The sequence below is a fragment of the Nannobrachium achirus genome (genome assembly GCF_963921795.1).
Source record: "Nannobrachium achirus genome assembly, chromosome: 18".
NCBI lineage: Eukaryota > Metazoa > Chordata > Actinopteri > Myctophiformes > Myctophidae > Nannobrachium > Nannobrachium achirus.
This window is the reverse complement of record NC_137825.1, coordinates 48,517,746-48,544,157: the sequence shown is the minus strand read 5'-3', so window position 1 is coordinate 48,544,157 and position 26,412 is coordinate 48,517,746. Positions and strand designations below refer to the sequence as shown.

The 26,412-nt window shown below is 40.6% G+C and overlaps 1 protein-coding gene across 1 annotated transcript; it reads left to right on the top strand.

The window, feature by feature from the left end:
* On the top strand, positions 1 to 26,352 carry LOC308303154 (receptor-interacting serine/threonine-protein kinase 4-like; the record flags this gene model as incomplete). Its single annotated transcript, XM_080747477.1, has 7 exons — positions 1 to 107; positions 11,839 to 12,010; positions 16,030 to 16,185; positions 18,645 to 18,784; positions 24,639 to 24,685; positions 25,022 to 25,177; positions 26,312 to 26,352. The coding sequence occupies exons 2-7, from the start codon at positions 11,879 to 11,881 to the stop codon at positions 26,350 to 26,352; spliced, it is 672 nt and encodes a 223-aa protein (XP_080603603.1). The 5' UTR covers positions 1 to 107; positions 11,839 to 11,878.
* Positions 26,353 to 26,412: the final 60 nt, after the last annotated feature.

Sequence of the window (26,412 nt, the reverse complement as noted above, 5' to 3'; positions counted from 1 at the left end):
AAGAACTGGAAGGTGATTGGTGCAGGTGGATTTGGGCAAGTCTATAAAGCCAGACATCTTCAGTGGAGATTAGATGTGGCCGTTAAACTATTATGTCTTGATGACGGGTAAGTAAAGGATACATGCTTTATTTCAAATGTCTCAATCAATGTGTTCTTGGTAACCTCACACACACACACACACACACACACACACACACACACGCGCGCGCACACACACACACACACACACACACACACACACACACACACACACACACACGCACACACACACACACACACACACACACACACACACACACACACACAAAAAAAAAATCAATATTGTGTGTGAAAACCTAATTTGAATTGCAATAAGTGACAAGTGGCTAATGTGCACTGAACAGCTAGCTTTTTACCACTTCTGATAATTGGTATTATAGTTGAATGATTATATACGTAGCCTATAAAATGTTATAGGAGCGCTTCCTGGATGAAAATAATTGAGTTAGTTTGAATCAGAATGATTGTCACATTACAGGTTTAAAGGTTTAAAATAGTGGGTGAATATTATTGTATTATACTCTATTATTTTTATAATATAGTATTATAATTTATTTCATTTTTGTGTGCTCCATTATTTTTTAGTTTTCATTAGAAGAGAGAAGATATAGGTCAGAGTGGGAGAGAAAATGTGAAAAGAGCATCTGCTATAAATGCGTACATTGTAAAAACAAAAGGAAAGAGGTCATGGAGCCTAAATTGTATAGGTTGTTGAATAATCAACAGGATAAATACTGCATATATAGAGTTAGCATTATGCAGTAGCAGGTGTGTAAAGGTTTTAGAACAAGAACATCATGAACTGCAGCAACTGATGCACTCTTTTGGACCCATGCCACTTTGTGTTTCCAGGCTGGTGTGTTATTTTGGTCCCACTTATTAACGAGTTAGATTCATTTGTTGCATTTGGACTGTTGGGATTTTGCCTAGTTTGCTCACATTAAATACTTCTTAGTGTCTCCGACCAGGCCAAAAGGCTCCCCTGTCCGTCTGTCCGTCTGCATGTCCGTTGGTCCTTCCGTCTGTGGACAGCTAATCTCCGGTAGTCTAGTAAACTGACTCCTCCTGCATTCTGAAAGGAAAGTCTGGTTTACGAGGCTAAATCTCCGGCGCCGTTGGCACGATGGCAGTGAAACTGTGCAAGCACACTCCCTGGGTGCCAGATCAGACCTCTGTCCCCAACTTTTCACATGGGCCTGTTACAGCGCAACCAGAAGGCGGGTTTGTGCAAAACACATTTTTGGACAGTACTCCTACAGATTCTGTCCAAAAATCCTGCAAATCGGTACACAGTATCTCTATAGCCATTAAACAAACCGGGTCTTTCAGATTCATCATATTCCATCCTGATTGGCTAAGTTTGGCCTCCAAAGTTTGCAAGAGTTCTCCCTTTTGAACATGATGTCTCAAATCATGAACACAGAGTGTGATTTCCATGACATTTTGAAATGCCACTCGATTCTTTTCTAATCAACCTCATGGTGGTGCTATAACAGGCCGATTCTTGTTTTTACCTATAACTCCACTGATCAGTGTAAAACTTTGTATGCACACTCCCTAGAGACCAAGGGAAAACCTTTGCCCTGCATTTTTCACATCTGTCTTTTATAGCACCACCAGGAGGCCGACTTATAGGTGGTATTGCCTTATGAGAAAAAGTGCTTAGAAAATGAATTTCGTTCCCACGTCTGGGCACTACTCGTTCAATGCATTTTTGCATAGACAATACCCTTGTGGACTTTGGGTTAAAAGTTCTCCGCACGAAACCGGCACGACTTTTGTCACCAGCCAGAATTGTATATAAAAGTGAATAACAAAAAAACGAAAATCTTGTGCTGCTTTTTTTGCTTGTAAAATTTTCTATATTGATTTTGGCAACAGAAAATCTTTCTCAAATGTCATAAATACATCTACTTAACATCTGAAACAAGTATTGGTGCCTTAGTATTCTCATATGTGAATTTAGATCATGAAATATAGAACATTTGTTGAAGAAAACACCTCAATGTACTGTATGTGATTGGCACCCATCAAAATGAAACATACACATAGTAAATTTGTCTCATACATAAAAAATCTCACAGCCAACTGTGTAATGAAAGGTAAAAAAAAGAAAAGAAAAACAGTACACCTTGGCCAGAAATGGATGAAAATCTATCAAATTGCTTTCACACCCCCCTAAATTGGAAAAATGCCCAAAATGGACAAGACTATAATAAATGCACAAAAGGTCATGTCAGGTTTAAAATATGTATTTAAGTACCACAGAGTGTCCCAACATCTGTCATTTGTACATCAAGACCCCCCCCCCCCAACCAAAACAAAAACGCATACAAATGTTGGCAGCAGAAGTAAACGTAAGGCTGTGCTGTGACAAAATACAGCAAATGTTAAGCTTTTTCCTCCCACATGTATGTATTGCATTTAAATGTGATAAAAGCAAATCTTGAAATAAAACAAGTATTTAGCTAATTTTACATGCTGACATGGTGCGTATATTACTCATCTCTATCACTTCCAGGGGTCATCAATATGTCTGTACTGACAAAATGTGTCAGTGGCTGATGTTATACCTAATAATATTCTTGTTTTTGATCATAAGATCCAATTACTGAATTTGAAGTCAACAGGTTTTCTTCAGAATATCTATGGTAATTGTGACATTTTGGCATATTAGGAGTCCAACCAATGCTGGTTCTCAAATGTTTTATTTGCAAAGGACGCCCTTAAGAGATTGTACAAATGGTACCAAATGGTTCTCAGAGTTACACACTGGTAATTCAGGGCTTGCTCTTCTATGTGTTTCTGGTATATATTATTGTCCACTCATTTAGTATGTCCATGGCAAAAAAAAGAAGATATTTCAACATAAATGTCCACCAAAAGCCAGCATGGCGACGACCCTGCTTAATCAGAGTCATCATCCCATAAAGTTTGTTCTTCTGTTTCTTTTGAAACATTCTCACAGTTCTGGCACTGACATAAATCTGCCATCCAGACCGTTTGCTTCCTTGGCATCAGCATTATAAGTCTGCTTCAGTAGCATGTCAAGAGAAACACTAATGTTGTGGCTGCCATCTGCTCGTCAGCCAACAAGTGCTTATACCTCTGAAGCTGTTTCTGGTAATTTCTTCATCTAAGGCAAATACAAAGATTTGCTGCCTGTCTAGTGGCCAACTGAAGTGAGGTAGGGTATCATTCTTGCTGATTCACAGAGATGTCCTGTCCAGTCACCTTCCCGCTCGTAGTAGTTAAACCTTTGGAGAATATCTGACATCTCCAGGAAGGTCCAGGAGGGTTGCCCAGAGAATTGTAGTTGGTTGCCCATTGAATGATTCCTGAAAAGCAGCAGCTGATCTCCTAGGACTGCCATCTCTGGATGCCTCATCATTTCTAACTTCTGCCAGTTATCTCTTTCTCAAACAGGATCTTCAAGACCGACTCAACTTGTGGCTTCCAGGGCTGTCTGTCCCTGTCTGCTGCCCATGCCTCAAAGGCTTCCCAGGGCCACATGGCTTCACTGAAGACCTTGAGGGCATGTAAAGTTAGGTAGTATTATGTCTTATTAACAAACATCTTCTTGACAGTTCCTTCACGACAAAGACTTGCTGCAACAAGCAGATCATCTGCCCTTGCTTCCCTGATATTCTTGCAAATAGCCTTCATGTTCGTCTTGGATGTCTCGAAGACAGCAGCAGCAGCTCACAGCAGCAACACTCTGTGTGGAATCTAGCAAATATCTAAGTAATCCTGTGTATTTCTTTATTCAAAGTTTTACCAGTGGTTAGTTAGAGTTCTCCTATAATTCACAAAGTATAACTTGTAGATTAACTGGAATTTGGGACGGAAATTGGATTAAACCCAAGAGCCTGCAAGTAGTAGTCTGCTACTCCTGGACTTTACCAGGCCTACAGCAGCCTGCTAGCACCAGGCTCCACCAGGCCTACAGCAGCCTGCTGACACTGGGAAGTAAAAGGCCTACAGCAGCCTAGCTACCACCGGGCTCTACCTGGACAGCAGCAGCAGCCTAGCCTCCACCGGGCTCCATAGGAGCAGCAGCCCAGCTACCACCGGGCTCTACCTGGACAGCAGCAGCAGCCCAGCTACCACCGGGCTCTACCTGGACAGCAGCAGCAGCCCAGCTACCACCAGGCTCCACCTGGACAGCAGTGGCCTGCTACTACCACCGGACTCCACCTGGACAGCAGCAGCAGCCTAGCTACCACCGGGCTCCACCTGGACAGCAGTGGCCTGCTACTACCACCGGACTCCACCTGGACAGCAGCAGCAGCCTAGCTACCACCGGGCTCCACCTGGACAGCAGCAGCCTAGCTACCACCGGACTCCACCTGGACAGCAGCAGCAGCCTAGCTACCACCGGACTCCACCTGGACAGCAGCAGCAGCCTAGCTACCACCGGGCTCCACCTGGACAGCAGTGGCCTGCTACTACCACCGGACTCCACCTGGACAGCAGCAGCAGCCTAGCTACCACCGGGCTCCACCTGGACAGCAGCAGCCTAGCTACCACCGGGCTCCACCTTGGACAGCAGCAGCCTAGCTACCACCGGGCTCCACCTGGACAGCAGTGGCCTGCTACTACCACCAGGCTCCACCTTGGACAGCAGCAGCCTAGCTACCACCGGGCTCCACCTGGACAGCAGTGGCCTGCTACTACCACCAGGCTCCACCTTGGACAGCAGCAGCCTAGCTACCACCGGGCTCCACCTTGGGCAGCAGCAGCAGCCTAGCTACCACCGGGCTCCACCTGGACAGCAGTGGCCTACTACTACCATTGGGCTCCACCTGGACACCTGCCACCGGGCTACACTAGGTCTACCGGGCTTCACCTAGCCATCAGTAGCCAAGCTACCACAGGGCTTCACTCGGCACCTCCAGGTCAGAAAGTTCCATTATGGCTAAAAATGTGTCCATGGCTCAGCTTCATGAGCTATTGGAGCAACAAAAAGACTATTTTAAAGAATCCTTAAATCAACTTGAGAATAGCTACAAGGGCTTTGTGACTACTATAATGGATAACACCAGCAAAAGGCTGGATGGTATTCTGAAAGAGGCGGAGGAAATTAAAACTAGTCTCCAATATACACAGAAGGATGTGGATCAACTCAAAGAGTCATGCAGCAGGATTTCTTTGAGCTGCAAAACATTTGACAAAGACATTGGGAAACTTGGTCAATCTTTCATCTCAACTGATTCTAAATCTGAATATCTTGAGGGTCAATCAAGGCGAAATAATCTAATTATTGATGGTATTCCAGAGGTTGATGGTGAGAAATGGGCTGACACTGAATTGAAAGTGCAGGCTATGTTCAGTGAACATCTCGATCTAGACCCTGCTAAGATAGAGATTGAAAGGGCCCATCGTACAGGAAAAATTGTCAAGAGGTCTAGTGACCAAGCTGAGGCTAACAGTGAACAGGGGTCTGGAAAAAAAACATGACAGGCCGCGTTCCATTGTTATTAAACTCCTGAGATTTAAGGATAGGGAAACAGTGCTAGGAAAGGCTAACAAACTCAAAGGCACAAATATTTATATTAATGAGGATTATACAGAAGCTGTCAGACTTAGGAGAAAGGAGCTTCTACCAAAGATGATGGAGGCAAGAAAGAATGGTCTTTTTGCTGTTCTGAGACATGACAAGCTCATTGTTCGCCCTGGTCGCCAGCAGGTGTCAGACTAGAGCTTGTCACGCTGTTATGGCTATGATGACTAGGTGATTTACTGTGTATCATGATCTGTATTATGTATAATTTTAACAGAGAAGTGATCATAGTTAACACTATTTCCTATTACATGGTTTACATTTTTTATTTTTGTCATTTCAAATGCACTCAATGTGGCCATATTTTTGGCAGGTACTTGGTAATATACTTTTTAATGTATGGCAGTAACTTAGAAAATGTACATACTTGTGTCAAGGGAGGCTGTATAATATCACATAGTTGCTATGTCTAAATTTCCAACAAAGGGTCTGATAATGGTCCACCTAAATGTTTGTAGCCTTAGAAATAAAGTTCATGAGGTACAGCGCCTGGCTTGTCAGCACAATATCCATATTTATACTGTATCAGAAACCCACCTTGATCCCTCATTTGGTAATGCAGTGGTGTCAATACATGGTTACAATATATTTAGAAATGACAGAAATAGATATGGTGGTGGTGTGGCAATATACATTCAAAGTCATATCCCTGCTACAATTATGGATGATTTAACTATAGATGGTATAGAAGCAATATGGGTCCTGGTACATCTACCATATACTAAACCATTTCTAATAGGATGCTGTTATAGACCCCCAAGTTCTGATATGAACTATCTGTCAGATGTGTGCAGCATGGTTGATAAAGCCTCTGATGGAAAAAGAGAAGTTTACTTTATGGGCGACATGAATATCGATTGGCTTTCTGAGTGTAATATGAAATGCAAATTATTATCTATGGCTCAAGCATGCAATTTGATACAACTGGTATCTCATCCGACTCGAATTGTTACTAATAAGCAAGGTAGTACTTCGTCTACATGTTTGGATCTTGTGTTCACTAACTATCCAGAACGCTGTTCTAAAGCTGTTTCTATAGCAGTAGGATTTAGTGATCATAATGTGGTTGCATTGTCTAGGAGTACTAAAATCCCTAAAGGAGGTAGTACAGTCATTAATAAGAGATCCTACAAACACTTCAACAAGGAATTGTTTGTTGGTGAGGTAGAACAAGTTGACTGGTCTATAGTGTGCAAAGAGGACAACCCAGAAAGGGCACTTAATGTATTTATGAATCTGCTTATGGAAATAGTAAATAGGCATGCACCGTTTAGGAAATTTACTGTTAGGTCCAAAAATGCTCCATGGCTAGATAAAGAACTGCTTGAATTAATGACTGCTAGGGATGACGCAAAGAAAACAGCAAATAAACTAATTCTGAAGACAGACAGACAAATCTACTGTCAATTGGGGAACAGAGTAACATCATTAAATAAAAAGAAGAAGAAAGTGTACTATAAACATAGGATTAGTGAAATAAAAAATGATGGGAAAAAGCTATGGTCAACACTGAACGAAATTATGGGTAGGAAATCAAATACATCCATTTCATTCATAGAATCTGAAGGGATATTCATAACCAAACCTTCTGATATAGCAAACTACTTCAATGATTTTTTTTAAAATAAAGTTGATAATTTAAGAGATGGTCAACAAAGCAGTGATGGTTCACTTTCATACACACTTATAAATAGTGAGATAATGAAAGATAAAAACTGTCTCTTTAACTTTAATCAGGTTGATAGAAAAACTGTTCAGAAATTAATCATGTCACAAGCAGATTCTACTTCCTCTGGTACAGACAACTTAGATAGTAGAATACTCACACTTGTTGTTAACTCTGTAGATACTCCTATATGTCATATATTCAATCAGTGTTTAATCAGTGGTGTTCATCCAACGGTATGGAAGGAAGCTAAAATCATCCCACTTCCGAAAGACAAAAATAAAACTTTTAATGGTCCAAACAGCCGTCCTATTAGTATTTTACCCTTGCTAAGCAAAATGATAGAAAAAATAATATTCAAACAGGTTATGGATTACTTTTCAGATAACAATCTATTGTCAGCTTTTCAGCATGCATACAGGGAAGGCCATTCTACAAGCACTGCACTTTTGCAAATGAGTGATGACTGGTTAACATGCTTGGATAATAAAAAGTTAGTAGGTGCTGTTATGTTGGATTTCAGTGCGGCATTTGATGTGATTGATCATACCCTGCTGGTAGATAAGTTAAAGTGTTATGGTTTCACCTCCAATGCATTGGCATGGTTCACTCATTATCTCTCAGGGAGACAACAGAGAGTCTTCTTCAATGGCAGCTATTCAAACTGGAACCCTATTAACTGTGGGGTTCCACAAGGGAGCTGCCTAGGGCCTTTGTTATACTCAATTTCTACTAATGATTTACCATTGTGTGTAAAACATGTTAAAACTGTTATGTATGCTGATGACACAACACTATATAGTGCTGCTATATCTGAGCAAGCTGTAACTGACACTTTAAGTAGTGCCTTAACAGACATTTATGAATGGATTGAGCACAACAAGTTGGTATTAAATATTTCTAAGACAAAGGCCATTGTGCTTGGATCTAGACACACGTTGGGCAAGAACCCTCAGTTAAAGCTGTCAATTGGTACCACACAAATAGAACAAGTTAACACAATACAACTTCTGGGAGTAACTATTGGCAGCTCTTTATCTTGGTCTAAACATATAAATAATATTGTCATTAAAATGGGAAGAGGAATCGGGATGGCTAGAAAGTGCTCTGGTTTCATCACTCCCTCCATAATGAAATCAGTTATTCATTCTTTGGTCTTGTCTAATTTAGAATACTGCCCTGTAATCTGGTCGTCAGCAACAAAATTGGATTTGGGAAAGTTGCAGATTGCTCAGAACAAAGCAGCCCGTTTGGCACTAGGATGTCCATACAGGACCAGCATTATATATATGCATGAAAATCTGAACTGGCTAATGGTTGAACAGAAATTATCTGTGAGTCTTTTAATGCTACTACGTAACATTATTAGCACCAATAAGCCATCTAGCTTGGCTCAACAGTTTGAAATGACTTCTGAGCATGGGTACAACACCAGAGGAGCAGTTTCTGGTAAACTAAGAACAAAAATAGCACCAAAATCAAATTGCCTTAAGCTTACTGGTATATATAGATCAATAGAACTATGCCTTGTCGAAAAACATCTTGTCTATAATACATAACAAAATAACTTTCAGAAAGCATATCAAAAAATATCTTGCCAAGTGACATATAACTATGCAACTTTATATGTGTATTTTTAGATGTTACTGGACTGTTTAATTTGAATTGTTAATTATTATTTTTTTGTATTCATTTATATATATTTTATTTTATTCTTTATTTTTATTTTTATTTTTTAATTGTATATTTGTATTGTATTTGCCTGATTCAGGACCCCAGGAAGACTAGAGGCTCATTCGTGAGTCTCTAATGGGGATCCTTTAATAAACATAAACATAAACATAAACATGTACAGTAGTTGTGAGCTTGGTGGAAGCCTCCCAGCAACAGGACTACATTGCCAAACTCATCTTGGTGTTGCCTGATCTCCAGTGATAATGGCGTACTTATGTAGTGAAGAGTCGTTTCATCTCTTTTCTGAGGACAGAAGGATCAGTTGGCGATGCTGGGATGAGTGGAAGGTAGCCAATAATGCTAGCCTGTGGGTGAAAGTTTACACAGAATGCTGAACAGCCAGGTAAACCAGCTGCATCTGGAGGAGCATTCAGCAACTGTGATGTTGAAGGTATTCTACCTACAGCAGGCGGCACACAAGTAAAAGGTCTCTAGAATCTCCAACTTCCCAATGTGCTCAGGAGACCTGGACTTCTGTCTGTCTTTTGCTGACAAGAAACATTTGGGAGTAGGTGGTTCAGCAATGTGATAAATTAAAATGTCAACTGTAAGATACATGTAGTATTATAGGTAAGCAATATAAGGCCTGAAAAGCCAATACATGAAACCCTGTTTATTAAGCTCCGTTCTATGGGGCGTGCTAACCAACACCCTTCTTCACTAACAGGTCCCATTATCTTACTGTTCCCATTATTCTATACAGTTTACACGATCACAATCTTTTTAACCATTATAGTGACATCATAACACTGTTAGTTGATCTTTTACATCGTTTGATACTGTCTGCTCTCCACCACCCTTCTCCTCTCTGTTAGACAGGACGTGAACCATTACGACATCGACTAGCGTGTGGCACAGAGAAAGAGCTGGCCCCGTTCCCAGACAGGAAACAGATGTCAAGCGAGAAAGTGACCATAATAACAAAATACAAATGATCCGACTCTACAAATGAAAGTTACAATGCAGAAGTTACTTCTGCATTTGTTGTTTTTCCATTTCAACCAAAATTCCCCCATGTGTGTCTCTTCATAACAGGATGCAAGTGTGTGGTAATCCGTCCGTACATTTCCCATCACATTTAGCCACATTTCGCAACAACCCACACATAATATTCAGCTTAAACTGCGTTTAAGTAGTACAAAGATGCTTGTCTTCAGCTTGATCTATAATTAAGGAAAAACAGGGTTGAAACGCTGATATACAAGCCCAGTCTTGTAGACAGTAGCTGTATGTACGTTTTCTCAGATTTTTCTCCGCAACTCTTCAAGTGATCCCTGACTAATACGACAAATATGTCTTAATACATTATAATTGTCCTCTATAACTACAATGTAAAATTAAAAACACCTTAAATATTTTATTTCTTCTAGAAATAGCTAATCTTTCACTCAGTAGGGGAAATGCCTGTCGCAAGTTGATGATGTCATAAATGTCATGTGTCATTTTTATGGCATGCATGTGTAAAAAAACAAAACACAAACACATTTGAAATATTGATTTGATGCTCATATTAACCATAGGAAGTATTACGTTTTTTTTTATTTTCACATGCAGGCCATAAATTCCATAGGGATAGATCACACTTGACATTTATGACATCATCAACTTGCGACGGGCATTTCCCCTATTGAGTGGAAGATTCGCTATTTCTAGAAGAAATAAAATAATTGAGGTGTTTTTAATTTTACATTGTAGTTATAGAGAACAATTATAATGTATTTAGGCATATTTGTCGTATTAGTCAGGGATCACTTTCATAGAATCTGAGGTAAAACTGACCAAATGTGTTCATATTGCTTAAAAAGCAGATGTTTTGTCATAACAGCCAGCCGTCACTGTAAAAGTCATAGTAAAGCTCATTTTCGGGTGTCTTCCATCTTGGAAATATGTAAATTAAAGGTCCAGACACACCCAATCATGAAGATAAGTATTCCATTGAGTTTCTCTTGATGTGAAACCATGAAATAGACATCACGTTTACTTGTCATTATAACAAAATTACAATCACTGACACTCACTTACATTGAAGCTTTTCCTTCAACAAATTTCCTACATTATATGATCTAAATTCGCATATGAGTATACTAAGGCACCAATACTTGTTTCAGAGGTTAGGTAGATGTATTTATGACATTTGAGAAAGATTTTGTGTTGCCAAAATCAGCAAAAACAGCAGCACAAGATTTTCATTTTTTTGTTATTCCCTTTAAATACATTTCTGGCTGGTGACAAAGATTGTGCAAGTGACACGCGGATAACTTTTTGTTTCTTACTTACTATCAATAGATCTTTCTAATGAAGCAAAGTTTATGTAGTGCCCATGGGGCGGGAACGAAACCGAACGATACCAGCCACGCAATACGACCTATTATGTAAAACACATTTTTAGATATTACTCACACACAAATCAGTACAGTGTATCTATACAGTCATGTGATCAAGAAGTATCTCTCAGATATTTCATATTCCATCCTGATTGGCTAACATTGGCCTCCAAAGTTGGCAGGATTGGTCCGTTTTGAACAAAATGCCTCAAATCATGAACGCAGCTTGCGCTTTACGTAAAACTTTGTACCCACATTCCCACAAGGTCAAGAAACAAATGCTGTCCTTTTCACATTGGCCTGTTATAGCGCCACCAGCAGATCAACTTTAGCAACAAAATCATGCATGCAGCGTCCGATTGCCATGAAAGGCCGAAGAAGACACGCCACCCTTTTCACATTTACCTATTTTAGCGCCACCAGGAGGTCACAATAACCTTCCTGACCTGGAAGAGACCTATACTCGGAAGAGCACTGCTTCTAGTTTGTCTTATTATTACTATTCTTCAGGTCCAACCAGGATAAGTCCTTGCATCGTGAGTGTGAACTGATGCGACGGGCACAGAGCCCCCATGTCATCCGGGTCCTGGCAGTCTTCAAGGGCCGTCCACCTTCTGTCTCTGGCATACAGATTGGCCTGGTCATGGAGCTGATGGAGAGAGGATCCCTCGCCTCTTTGCAGGTCAGCTTTTCCCATTTTATTCATTGACTGATTCATTCAATGATTCGGTGATGTTGAACCATTTCCAATCTAATGGAGCTGGAGAAAAAGAGTCTTCACTCACAATAAATGTATTACAACGTTTCGATCGTTCAGACCTTCATCAGGCATAAAGAAGTAAGATGGCACTGAGCCAAGATATATAGTCCAACAAGGATGGTGGGGGCAATCAGATCCCCACCACTCTGATACCTAGACTGAGGGGCAGCCCTTACAGGTAGATGCACAAGGTATTTTTGCCCACAGTAGAAAATACTATTCTGAGAGAACAAAATCATGAAAAGCCACAAAACATTAATTAAATAAGTCAATAAGGAAGGTAATACAATCAATAATACAAAAATTAAGAGTAAAACCTATACCGTCTACACTAGGGTAAGCAGAATATAACAAGCATGGATAATCAATATCAGTGAATGTTATCCAATATGTACTTTGGGTCAGACCAGTTAAATTACAGGTGTAAGGGTCTGAATCACAAGTGCCACAAGGGTAATTGCCGTTCGGAATGGGGCTGAATAGGGTCTGTGTCAGTTGCGCTGGTCTGGCACTAGAAAAGTGTGCTTTTATGAGAGAATCTCTAATATTTCTCCCACGTTTGTTAACAAAAAATCAACTCCTCTATGGTACCCGGACAAATACAAAAAAAATCATCAATATATCTGTATAGTATTTTAGAATTTGTAGGGAGGAACACATTCTTCTCTGAGTTGAAAATGAAGTTATTCTCAAATGAACCCATAAATAAGTTTGCATAAATATGCGCACAAATAGTACCCATACTGACCCCAGAGGTCTGTAAATATTAAATAAAAATCACCATCAAAACAGAAATAATTGTACTCCATAACAAAGGTGGCTAAATCAGCAATACAGGAGGATTAACTGTCTGGTCCCGGTTGTTTAGAAACTGATTCGGGGCTTCTAAGCCTTCTGAATGTGGTATGTTCGTATAAAAGCTAATGATGTCCAAAGTAAGCAAAAACGTATCAATAGGAAGATCAGTTACAGAAGAACGTTTATTTATAAAATCAGTAGAATCCTTAATGTACGCCGGCAAGGCATGAACAAAAGGCTTGATGAAAAAAATCAACATTTTGTCGATAGAGGAGATAATAATGAATCTGTCTTTGCCACGATAGGGCGTCCAGGAGGATTTATTAAGGATTTGTGTATTTTGGGGAGTGTGTAAAATACAAGTCTAATGGGGTGTTAGAAAATCAAATTCGAATTTAGTTATCCATCCCCTCTCTTTTGCCGTTTCCAAAAATGTGACAATTTCTTTTTGGAAATCAACAGTGGGGTCACCATTAAGTTTGTGGTAAAACTGTGTGTTGGACAATTGGGACAAAATCTCAGTTTTATATTTAGCAGCGTCTTGAATGATAGCCCCTCCTTTGTCTGCAGGCTTAATTACAATCTTTATCATTTTGCCAAAATATCTAGTTCTCACCTTTCTGCTCTGGATAAATTATGTAAAATACGGTTGGGCTTCTCATGTATTTTCATTATGACTTGCTCGACAATCCTGCAAAAAGTGTTAATGGAGGGGTTAGTCGTAAAGGGACAGAAGAGAAGAGAAAAATAAGAGAAAATGTGTCTTAATTTAATTTGCCTAAAACATTTGAATAAGTCCACATGGGCTTAGAAGCCCTGAATCAGTTTATAAACAACCGGGACCAGACAGTTAATCCTCCTAACACATTTGATTTAGCCACCTTTGTTATGGAGTACAATATTTCTGTTTTGATACTGGGGTCAGTATGGGTACTATTTTATGCAAACTTATTTATGGGTTCATTTGAGAATAACTTTGTTTTCAACACAGAGAAGAAAGTGTTCCTCCCACGAATTCTAAAATACTTCAGATAATATTGATGACATTTTTTGTATTTTTCAGGATACCATAGAGGAGTTGGATAGCTTTATAGATTTACTAAATAGTTCTAAGAGTCATTTGGTTTTTACTTGTGACTTCAGCCATGAAAAGGTAAATTTTTGGGATATGTTGGTTGACATTGTCAATGGCGGCCTATCTACCACCCTTTATAGAAAGGAAACATAGGAACACTTTATTGCTGGCCAATAGCGCACACCCAACTACCTTAAAGAAAGGTTTGCCCAAAACTTCCAAAAGCCAATTTTATAGACTCCAGAGAATATGTCACTCCACAGACGACTACTTGAACAAATCTGTCGAAATGAAGCACAGATTTGCTCAAATGGGCTACCCCTCGGAATGGGTTGAACAGGGGTTCACTGCAGCTCTAGACAAACCCTGTCTGAATTACTAAAAAAAAGAGCAAAAAACTGGATACGAACTTCTCAGTCACCTGCATTACTACTCATTCCCCACACTCTCATCATATTCGATCAGTCTTTAAGAAACACTGGCATCTGCCAGTCTGATCCTGAATTAACACACACATTTTTTTTTGTTAACAAACGTGGGAGAAATATTAGAGATTCTCTCATAAAAGCACACTTTTCTAGTGGCAGACCAGCGCAACTGACACAGACCCTACTCAGCCCCATTCCGAACTGCAATTACCCTTGGCCATTGCGTGCAATGTAATAATAGCCTACCAACAAAGAATCAGTCTTTTATCATCCATTAACCGGCAAAACATTCTCAATCAAAAGTATAATCACATGTGCTTCCACACACATGATTTATATGCTACGATGCCCCTGTGGTCTGGCCTATAAGACCACCAGAAAACTTAAGATACGCATCAGCGAGCACAAAAGCTCCATTCGCAGGAATGACAGGGATTCATGGCTGTTCATTTTAATGACATGAAACATGACATTTCATCCTTACCTTTGTTGGTATGGATGTGGTTTCACTGCCACCTAGAGGGGGAAACCACAACCTACTTTTAAAAAGAAGGGAGGCCTTCTGTATTATATACACTAGTCCTTACCCGTTCAAAGATATGAGCTCCGAAATGATGTGCAGTGTGTGGGTTATGGGGTGTGCACTGTGCACACATGAGGGATGGAAAGTAACTTTAACTGGTGCTTGCATGATAATATGTAGGAGCATCAATGTAAGAAATACCGGTTTCGTTTAATGGCTACAGAGATACTGTGTACCGATCTGCATGATTTTTGGACAACATCTGTAACAGGGCCAGACAACAACCCCCCCCCCCCTACACACACACACACACACACACACACACACACACACACACACACACAGAGCTTGTTAAACATTTTGCCTCATGCTAGATGCAGAATAGATATGCCTCATGCTAGATGCAGAATAGATAGTAGATACACCATAAAAATGCTAATATACAGCATATGATTTGTGAAAGTGACAAACGGGCTTCACAGTTATGTCAGGTGTGTTCATATGCTAATGGTGATGCGATTTCAGATCAATTGCTCCAGCCAGTGAGGAGAAACGCTGTGACAGACACTCACTCACTCAGACAGACATTCGGAAAATTATAGTATAGATGTAACACTCTAGCTCCTAAAGGTCTTAATGATGAACTCTTACTAAATGTGATGCTGTGATTTTCTAATATGCCTCTGGTCTTTTTGATATTTTTATTCTATATAGATGTTTAAAATGTAATATTTTTGGCAGATGCACACCATTGCAATTTTTAATTAAATGAAATAAAACAAATATCCAATATTCTTTTGGGTTGGGCCTTTTTTTTTTGGCTTAACTACACTTTGGCCGTAAAGATCACACCGGAATCAGTTTTAACCCAAAATAATTCCCCTGCGCTCAAAGGCATACTTTTAGAGCCTACCTGTTCTTCTCCCTGTTTCCAGTTTACCGGATCAAACAACCTGTTAGGCTTTCCTCCGAGGTGGAAAGACTGGTGATGCAATTACCTCTCTCTGTTGGAAGAGGGAGACAACGAACTTAAGGATTGTAGCTTTAAATTATCCTTTAATTTGTATTTTTATCTGTGTTTCTGAAACTCTGATTCTGAAACCCCCTTCCTCACCAGAAAAAACTAAACCACCCCCTACCTTGGTCCCTGGTCTTTCGACTGGCTTACCAAGTGTCTCTGGGCATGAAGTACCTTCACAGTCTGACCCCTCCCATCATCCACAAGGACCTGAAGCCTGGCAACGTGCTGCTGGACGCACATCTAAATACCAAGGTGATGATGTGTCAAGCATGCCAATCCTCTGTGATTGTTCAAGCTCATATCCATTCAGTTATTGTTGTTGATTGATTGATTGATTGATTGATTGATTGATTGATTGATTGATTGATTGATTGTTTGTTTGTTTGTTTGTTTGTTTGTTTGTTTGATTGATTGATTGATTGATTGATTGATTGATAGTCAGAAATGTAAAACACAAAACCTCACATGATCTATGGACATACACATTATACCTTGCTTTTGGAGAAAACATCTTTGAGAGTGGTTGTGCGCTACGTTCCTGTATGTCTACAGGATGTAAGTGCCTTTGCTGGTCGTGGGAAAACTGAATGCACTGAGGTTATTTAATAACTAGAATTGACATAGTTTATTTTTATTTTTATTTAATTATTATTATTGTTACCCCTATTGTTATTATTATTTTATTTATTATTTTATTTATTCCTGTATTTCTTGAACCGTATGCTAATGGCCTGTCAGGCTTTAGCAATCAAACCCAGAGTGATCAAAGCCACACATGCCACAATAGCTATGAGGAGATTTCAGTGCCAGATTTCCATTCGCATTCGACTCTGGGGCCTCGGCCTCGGACCGCAGAGTGGCACACGCTCGGGGACCACCTCCAGGGACCCCCTGGAGCTCCGGGGACCCCCGCGGACCCCCTGGCGCCGCCACCAAAGGGCTTAAAAAGTGGCCAAAAAGTGTGCCACTTTTTGGGGAAATTCGGGACTTTGACCGTGCGGACCCCCTCCATGGGTGCTGGGACCGGGACAAAAGTGACAGCGCCACCTGGTGGCGCCCCCCCCCCCCCCCCCCCCCCCCCGCCACTGCAGCGCACATAAAAATCCATAACTCGGGCTAGGAGCGACCGTTTGAGATGGGACCGGTACCCACGCGTCCGGCTCGGGGCCCCGGAGCCGGCCATGCGCAGAGCGAGCCACTGGGAGAGACGGGGCCGGTTCCGGGGGGGTTCCCGGAGGCAGGCCCACCCTGGGGGACCCCCGCGCCGCCCAAAAGAAATAGGCCAAAATATCCAAAAGTAGCCAATCTACGAGCTCCAGCTCCACTCCGCGGGCCCTCCCGGGGGTCCCTGGACCCCCGCTTCTTAGGGGGGTCTCTGGGGGTCCCAGGCCGCCTGCCGAGCGCCCTGGCCCCGCCGCGCCACCCGGGGGACCCCCAGGGCCAAAAATAATGCCAAACGTGGTAGCAGACCCCCAAGCTCGAAAACTTAATTTTATTTTTAGCCCAAGTTATAGATTTTTATGTGCGCTGCAGTGGCGGGGGGGGGGGGGGGGTGGGGGGGGGGCGCCACCAGGCGGCGCTGTCACTTTTGTCCCGGTCCCAGCACCCATGGAGGGGGTCCGCACGGTCAAAGTCCCGAATTTCCCCAAAAAGTGGCACACTTTTTGGCCACTTTTTAAGCCCTTTGGTGGCGGCGCCAGGGGGTCCGCGGGGGTCCCCGGAGCTCCAGGGGGTCCCTGGAGGTGGTCCCCGAGCGCGTGCCACTCTGCGGTCCGAGGCCGAGGCCCCAGAGTCTGCGAATGGAAATCTGGCACTGAAATCTCCTCATAGCTATTGTGGCATGTGTGGCTTTGATCACTCTGGGTTTGATTGCTAAAGCCTGAAAGGCCATACGGTTCAAGAAATACAGGAATAAATAAAAGAATAAATAAAAGAATAAATAAAAGAATAAATAAAAGAATAAATAAAAGAATACAAAAATAAAAGAATACAAAAATAAATGAGGAAAAAAAATTTAAAATAAGGAAATATGCAAACAAATACATAAAAAAAATAATATATACACAAATAAAAAAATAAAAATATATATAAATAAATAAATGAATAAATAAATAAATACACAAATACATAAATATATATATAAATAAATACATTTTCACATAAATATATATATGTATCTATATTCTTTTACATTTCTTTGCATATTTATTTATTTATTTTTGCATTTCTTTATTTATAATTTCATTTATTTATTAATTTATTTATTTTGAATAAAGTGATTTTTCGTCCTCCATAAAAATGTGGCATCTGACATCATAGATGTTTGATGTTATAGACCACATGAGACTGACACAATATGTCCATATATGGGCATTCCCAGATATGGGCTTAATATTGATGACATCAGGGATATCCATATATGGGCACAAGGACGGAATTAATTTGTGTGACTCACGTTGTGGTTGTTTAAGTTGGAGAAAATGTGGCCATATTTTCCCCAAAATGGATGAGCTGTGATCATCTGCGCACTGTATGTGCTTAACATTGATGATCAGGGATCTCCATATATGGTGAATTCACTGGTGAATGTAAACATACACATTATCTCTCCTAACCCTCTCTCTATTTCTCCTTCCACTTCTCTGCATGTCTCTCTTCCTCCGTCTCTGTTCACTTTAAGTTCTCTCCATTCTCCTCTCTTATTCATCCAGATCACTGACTTTGGCCTTTCCAAGTTCATCAACTGTTCAACGTCCTCTCATATCAAGGGGGCGGGGACGACAAGCTACATGCCTCCAGAGGCCTTAAAAGACTTTTCATACAAATCCACAACCTCCTTTGATGTCTACAGGTATTCAGCATTTTCTGTGGGATTGTCTGTGTCTGTATCTAATTACATTTGATTGATTGATTGATTGATTGATTGATTGATTGATTGATTGAAGAATTTATTAGAAGTTTGCAATAGAAAAAAGTACAGTTTCATGACAGTACAAATCACTGGTACAAGGTCAACTAAAAGGAGATCCTAGAAAGCCGAGGCTTATTTCCACAGGAACCACACTTTAAGTATCTCATATAACATTGAAAGACAGACGGATAGAACATACTTTATCTAGGATAATATCAGTTTCAAAAGCATAACATCAAATACAAAGGCAGAAAAGAAAGAAAAAAGGGGGGGGGGCATGGGGGCTTAGTCTATTTACAAGTCTCAGGTAGCAGCTGTCTGAAGGTGACTTTTCATACCAATTTTGAAGGAGGCTAGGGATTTGCTCTCCTTTAAGGCTTGTGGAAGGGCGTTCCACATGTTGATGGTGTAGCAGGAGAACGAGTTAGCGCCTTGTTTAGTGTTAAATCTACGTTGATGATGATTAGTGGAGCTGCCTCTGGTGTTGTGATCGTGAACATCCTTGACCTTTAAGAAGTAGTTTGCCAGGTACATGGGTATCTTGGAGGTGTAGTGAATCTTGTACACCAGGCCCATTGCAAGATGCTGTACTCTGTCAGCTACTTTGAGCCACCCCACGCTTTCGTGGTGATGATCGGTAAGGTGGGTCAGAGGTGGAAGACCAAGCACAACCCTAATTAGTTTGTTCTGGGCTGTTTGGAGCTTTAACTTTAAGGCAGCTGGGGCGTCGCGATACCAGACAAGGACTCCGTAATCAATGAGGGGCCCGATAAGAGCACCTCCTAGTGTCTTTCGAGATGTAATACTGATCAGCTGGGCAACCCTTTGCAAGAAACGAATTCGTTGGTTGACTTTTTTGATTACCTTGGTAGTCATTTTTTCACTGGATAGGTTAGCCTCTAGGATGCAACCCAGGTAGCAGATGTGTTTTTTGAGCGGTGCTAACCGCTCCTATAGACCGCTTAAAAAAAAACATGATGTCACAAATGATGATGACATGAGTCCGCTAGACCAATGAAACACTTCGATTCTGTTGATCTGTCCATGATGTCATAGTCACATAGGCACCCGATTGGTTAACTCTGATTTAGAACGCGTTTAGGCCGCCTAAATTACGTCATAAAAAATTATTGAGCGGTGCTAACCTTGAATTTCAAAATTGTATGGGTCATGTATTTATTATCTATAATACATGAAAACAAACCACACCTTTAGACAGAGCGCTTTAATCACAGGGCCCTGTCTAAAAGTGTGGTTTATTTTCATGTATTATAGAAATATCCAGCTCAAGACAATTTTGAAATTCAAAGAATATAAATAAACAGCTTATAATTATCATGTAGATCGAAGTACGAGCTTTACCATGCCTAACCAACCCTATATCCTGGACACTTCATGGGAGCGGAAATACAGTACAGCCATCATTTTGCAAGAAGACATCAAATATCGTCCCAACAGAAATAACACTCTGCCACATGCCAGACTTGTCATTTCGAATGACTTTGTCTTCAAAGTATCTGAACATGACCTTTCAGGGTCATTAGAATGCACTATCCTCATGTATTCTAATTGAGCGGTGCTAACCGCTCCTATAGACCGTTTTTCTACCAAAACCATGATGTCACAAATGATGATGACATGAGTCCGCTAGACCAATGAAACACTTCGATTCTGTTGATCTGTCCATGATGTCATAGTCACATAGGCACCTGATTGGTTAACTCTGATTTAGAACGCGTTTAGGCCGCCTAAATACGTCATAAAAAACTATTGAGCGGTGCTAACCTTGAATTTCAAAATTGTATTAGATCAGGACAGGACAGGAGTCAGGTCAGGACGTTCTTTGAATTTTTCTCTATAATACATGAAAACAAACCACACTTTTAGACAGAGCGCTTTAATCACAGGGCCCTGTCTAAAAGTGTGGTTTGTTTTCATGTATTATAGAGAATATCCAGCTCAAGACAATTTTGAAATTCAAAGAATATAAATAAACAATAAACAATAAATAAACCTTCTCCTCTTTGGATCTGCAACTACTGTTGAATTTTGTACAATCGGTCTCTCATCTTGCCGGCCTTCTGGCTAAACTGGGACAGTGATCATGAAGGTGATACCTATAATAATGTCATGTTTGGCAGATCCTGGCAAATCGTGGTATGAAATTCAAATACTTCGGCTTTGCCGAAATAATTATTACAGGGTCATAAACAAAATCTAGAGGCAAATAAGGTCCCTGGTTGCCTAACTGGCTCTGGTGGTAGAGCTGGTTCTGTCCAGAGATGGTTCCGTCCTCTATATGGATTCGTCGTTTGATTGCTCTTAGGGCTACTAGGCTCTTACCATTTACCATCTAAGAAAGAGAGAGAAAGAGAGAGTGATATCTTCTAAGACAGTTCGGGCACTTACAGAAGGTCTTCTTGAAAGATTCAGTCAAGTCAGTGGTCTTGAACATAGCTGACAGCTGTTGTACCTGGCTGACAGCTGTTGTACTTGGTTGTACAGCTGTTGCTGCAAGGTCTGTGGTTCCAGAACATACAAGGCCTGCTCTTCTGGAGCCTCCTGACCCAGGTCCTGTTGCTCTGGATCCTCCTCACCCATGCTCTTCTATGGTTCGACCCTCCACCATCTTGAAGAAGGATCTTTTTTCTAGAACATCCTGACTCAAGGTCTGTGGTTCTGGAATCTCCTTGACAAGGGTCTATGGTTCTTTTGTATTCTTGCCCAGTTCTTCGGGCTCTTCGGGCCCAGCTCTTCGGGCCTGCAATTCTGGAGACTCCTGACCCAGGTTCTGTTGCTCTGGATCCTCCTCACTCTTTTGGGAGTATTCTGGTTACCTCCAACATTGAATGACTTAATAACACTTAACTCTTCTAGTGCCAAAACCGAATAAATTCGGTTTATTAAAACGTATTAAGGAGTGCCAAAACCGAATAAATTCGTGTTTTTTTTGTTGTTTTTTTTTTTTTTTTATTATTATTTTTTAGATTTTTTTTAAAAAAAAAATTTTTTGACCCCATCAAAACTAGTGAACATGATTTCAATCGCGATTTTGCATGTTCCAACCCCATACAACCCCATCTAACATACAGGGCAGCCATTTTTGTTTACATAACAACATAACATAATGGCTATTATCTCAAGAATGCCTGAACGGATTTCCAATCGGATTTTTTTGTTTGAAAGCTGTGAACAAACTGCACAAAACCACAACAATGCAATCCAGGATTGCATTGGATTTTTTAGAGCTCATTCTTCTCTGTTTTTTTCCCATGCATGAGGTGTGCAAGGTTTAATCGTGGCGAAATTGCCGAAAATAGATCTTCTAAAATGCTTGGTAGCCAATAGCTAACTTCAAGCTAACTTCATCCTCTTCCTGTAAATGCACAAAGGAAAGTGTTCTGGCAAGTCATGGCTCCAGGGCTTGGGCATGCATTACCAGCATATCTCTATTATTCTCTGGCCACTGGGATGCCCTCTAGTGGTGATAGGCTGGCATTAAATGAGTTAACCTTTAATTGTATCTATTATTTATGTTGTGAATGATGTAAGACCTATGTCATATCTTCTAATATAATATTTTGAAAGCTTTATTAAATGTGTTTCTCAATATATACACCATTAGTATTAACCAATTAAACTTCATCTGAGAGATGACGTTATTGTGATATCACAATAAATGTTATATAATAGGTTAATCATAGAAAAGGATACATTGGTAAATGTTATGGGAATTTGTATTAATGCAGAAGAGGCTATATTATCAAATACACAACGTTCCAAACTGATATTATTTAATATCTTCAATTTAAAAGGGAAAAACATTCATGATTGCCAGACCCATGAAATGGGTAGGCCTACATAAGCAAATGTCGGTCTGTCCGGTTTTTCTCCATAGATGGTCATGATGATGACATGATGATGACATGAGGGAGGGATAGACCGACAGACAAAGCCTTCATGTCATCACAATGACATGAGGGAGGGACAGACCGACAGACAAAGCAAAAGGCTTTGTCTGTCGGTCTGTCCCTCCCTCTTTTCTCCATATTTGGTCACAATGATGTCACAAATGATGATGACATGAGGGAGGGACAGACAGCCTATAAAGGGACAGACAGCCTATAAATGTAGCATTAAATTTATAGGCCCAGAGGGTTGGCAGAACCAGGGTCTGGCACAACCAGGTTGACCTGGTCTAGTTATTTAAAGAAAAGGCTTGAAAATCAAAGTCCACAGTATATCATACTCCCTAAATATTTTTGCACCGCTCACTTCGCACGGGTGCGATTTTTCTTTCAATCACAGTGTCACCTACTTTAATTGTGAAGTTCTCAACTAGGCTAAGTTTCTGATTAGATCCAAAGAGGATACATTCAGTTTTACCTAGGTGAATTGAGAGTCTGTTGTCATTGAGCCAGGTGCAGATCATGTTTAGTTCACAGTTAAGGGCCTTTTCAACCTGCAATATGTCTCTGCCTGAGACTAGGAGAGCCGAGTCATCCGCGAACAGAAACAGATTGCAGTCACAAGCAGATGACATGTCGTTTACGTATATTAAGAACAACAGTGGTCCTAGTATACTCCCTTGAGGTACTCCACAGTTTACAGGGAGGGGGGGGGGGGGGGGGGGACAGGGTTCCATTGACTTCCACCATATGTTCCCTCCCCACCAAGTAAGAGTGCATCCATCTCACTGCTGTGCTGTCAAGACCAATAGCTTTGAGTTTTTCAATTAGAATAGAATGATCGACGGTGTCAAATGCCTTCTGGAGGTCCAGCATGACCATGCCGCAATATTTGCCATCGTGAATTTCACGTTTGATGTAATCATTCAAATAGATGAGGCATGTATCTGTGGAATGGGACTCTTTGAAGCCAGACTGGAACTCGTAGATCAGTTTATTCTCTTCAAGATATTTAGCCACCTGTTCATAGACAATTTTTTCCATTACCTTAGAGATGGAACTAAGGATTGAGATTGGCCTGTAGTTACCAGGGTCAAGTTTACTGCCTTTTTTGTGCAGGGGGGTTACCTTAGCTAATTTGAAGTCCTGGGGGACATAACCCTGCTTGATAGATAGATTAATAATGTGGGTAATGATTGGGGCAATGGTGGCAGCTGAGTCTATGAGAAATTTGGGGGCGATTTTGTCATGGCCAGCGGCCTTGTATTGAGGTAGGGTGCACAGTTTTTTAAACACTTCATCAGTTGTCACCGTGGCAAGTTTAAAGTTGTCTTTGCATACCCCAAGCTTCCCGTAGAATTTCAGGATGTGCCTAACACCAAACAGCCCAGATGGAGCGGGCAGTTTATTGACCAGATTTTTGACCATGGAGGTGAAGTAGATGTTGAGGTTTTTGGCTACATCAAGACTGTCAGTGAGGAGGGTGATGGGAGTTTGGATGGATATGTTGCTGGCTATGGATCTAAGTTTAGCGCCACAGCCTAGCTGGGTTTTAAATAGCTTCCATAGGTCTCGTGGTTTGTGGATGTTTTCCTCAACTTTCTCATCCAAGTATTTTTTTTTTGGCAGAATGGATTAAGGAGGTTGTCCGGGCGGTTACATCCCCTGAATCAACTCAGCTGCCTGTGCCCTGTGAATAATTGTGTTGAAGGAAGGCACTGGAGCAAACTCAGACTGCTCAAGCTTTTGTAAACAAACATTTTGATGTCAATACATCTTCGTCAGGTAATCAAGACCTGACGAAGATGTATTGGCATTGGCAAGTGAAACATGTATGCTTTATAATGTAATTGCTGATGTTGCTTATTTCTCTCTTTCTATTTTAGCTATGGGATACTTCTGTATTCCATTGTGATGGGGAAAGAACCATATGGCAAGTGGTGTTTCGCTTTATTTTACACAGATGGCACTCTTTGGCTTAAGAAGTAGTTCACCCCCAAAATGACTTTTTTCTATTGATCACTCACGCCATGGAGAATTGAGTTCAATAATATTTCTTATTTGTATTTGTCACATTCCTAAAGCAAATTTTGGTGTGAGTAATCAATAGAAAAAAAGTAATTTGGGGGGTGAACTACTCCTTTAATTTTAACTCAACAATAGCAATACACACACTATTTGATAACAAGTACATATTCTCCTATAGATTACTAAGTATTCTTTCCTTTTCTTCCATCCCCTCCCATCATCTACCCTCCACTTCTCACAGAAAATGACCACGCCCGCATAAGGTTGCTGATCCCTATGGGACAAAGGCCGTCCCTGGAAGAGGTTGACCTAGAGCAGGCCCCTGGGCTGGAGGAGCTGGTCGAACTCAGCAAGAGTTGCTGGCACGAACAACCAGAGGAAAGACCTCTTTTTCTAGGTGAGAGGGCCGACATGCAACAACCATTACTTGGATGGAAAGTTTAATACATTTATACCTCCAACCTGCAGAGATATGCTTGCTGACACTGATTTATTACATTATATTGATCATTAGTTGAAGGAAAATGATATGACAGTGTGCGCATTGTGTTGCTGCTTGCTGCAGGCACACAGTGTTTATTTTTTAGTTAAGTATAGTCTGTTGGTGTTCGCTCTCAGGTGCATTCAGATATATATGTATATATACACCTTCCAACCGACTGATCTTCCGACTTCATTCGTCTTCCAGTCTGTAGAAATCAATAGTGGTCTGGTGGGTGGACAGCTGCCCCAGGTCATACTTAAAGGGATATTCCACTTTCAACAGGGAGCAGTGGAAGGGCCTCTCTCCACATACACACCCATTGTAACTTCAAACTCCATTTTAACCATGATAGATTCATTAAAAACACCCATTATTTTTTCTGGTGACTCATACTACCCTCCTAATACGTGAGCAGGCCATGTTTTTTAGATAACTTTTTCATTTATTTTTAATAATTATTTGGGAAAATGGAAAAAATGAAATACAAAAAATAAATCATTAAAAATAAATGAAAAGAGTTATCAGAAAAACACGGTCTGCTCACATATTAGGAGGGTAGTATGAGTCACCAGAAAAAATAATGGGTGTTTTTAATGAATCTATCATGGTTAAAATGAAGTTTGAAGTTACAATGGGTGTGTGTGGGGAGAGGCCCTGGGCCTGGAGGGCCTGGTAACATTTACATCAAATATTTAAATATTCAATCAAGCTAATTAAAAACTGTTCAGGGTGTTCATAAAAGCCTGATTACATGATAGAATTACCAAAAGTTTTTTTGAAAGTGAAATATCCCTTTAAGTTATCCAATACTTAATTAATAGGACATAATAAAAAAAAAATATATATATATATATATGTTTTTTACGCTGCTCCCCAAATAGGCTACACCCATTTCCACCTATCAAGTGATCAAGATGTGTCTTTCATATTCCATTCCAATTGACTATGATTGGCTTTGAACAATGTTTGCGGGAGGAGCCCATTTTACATGACATGTCACACAAGCCAGATATTGTGCCAGATTACATCCTCTCTGTTCTATGGCAGAACTTAGTTCTGCCTTCATAGAACAAGTTCTGCCTTCATAGAACAGAGAGGAGAATAGAGAGAGAGTGGTGGAATAGAACAGTGTTCTAGGCATGGTTCTA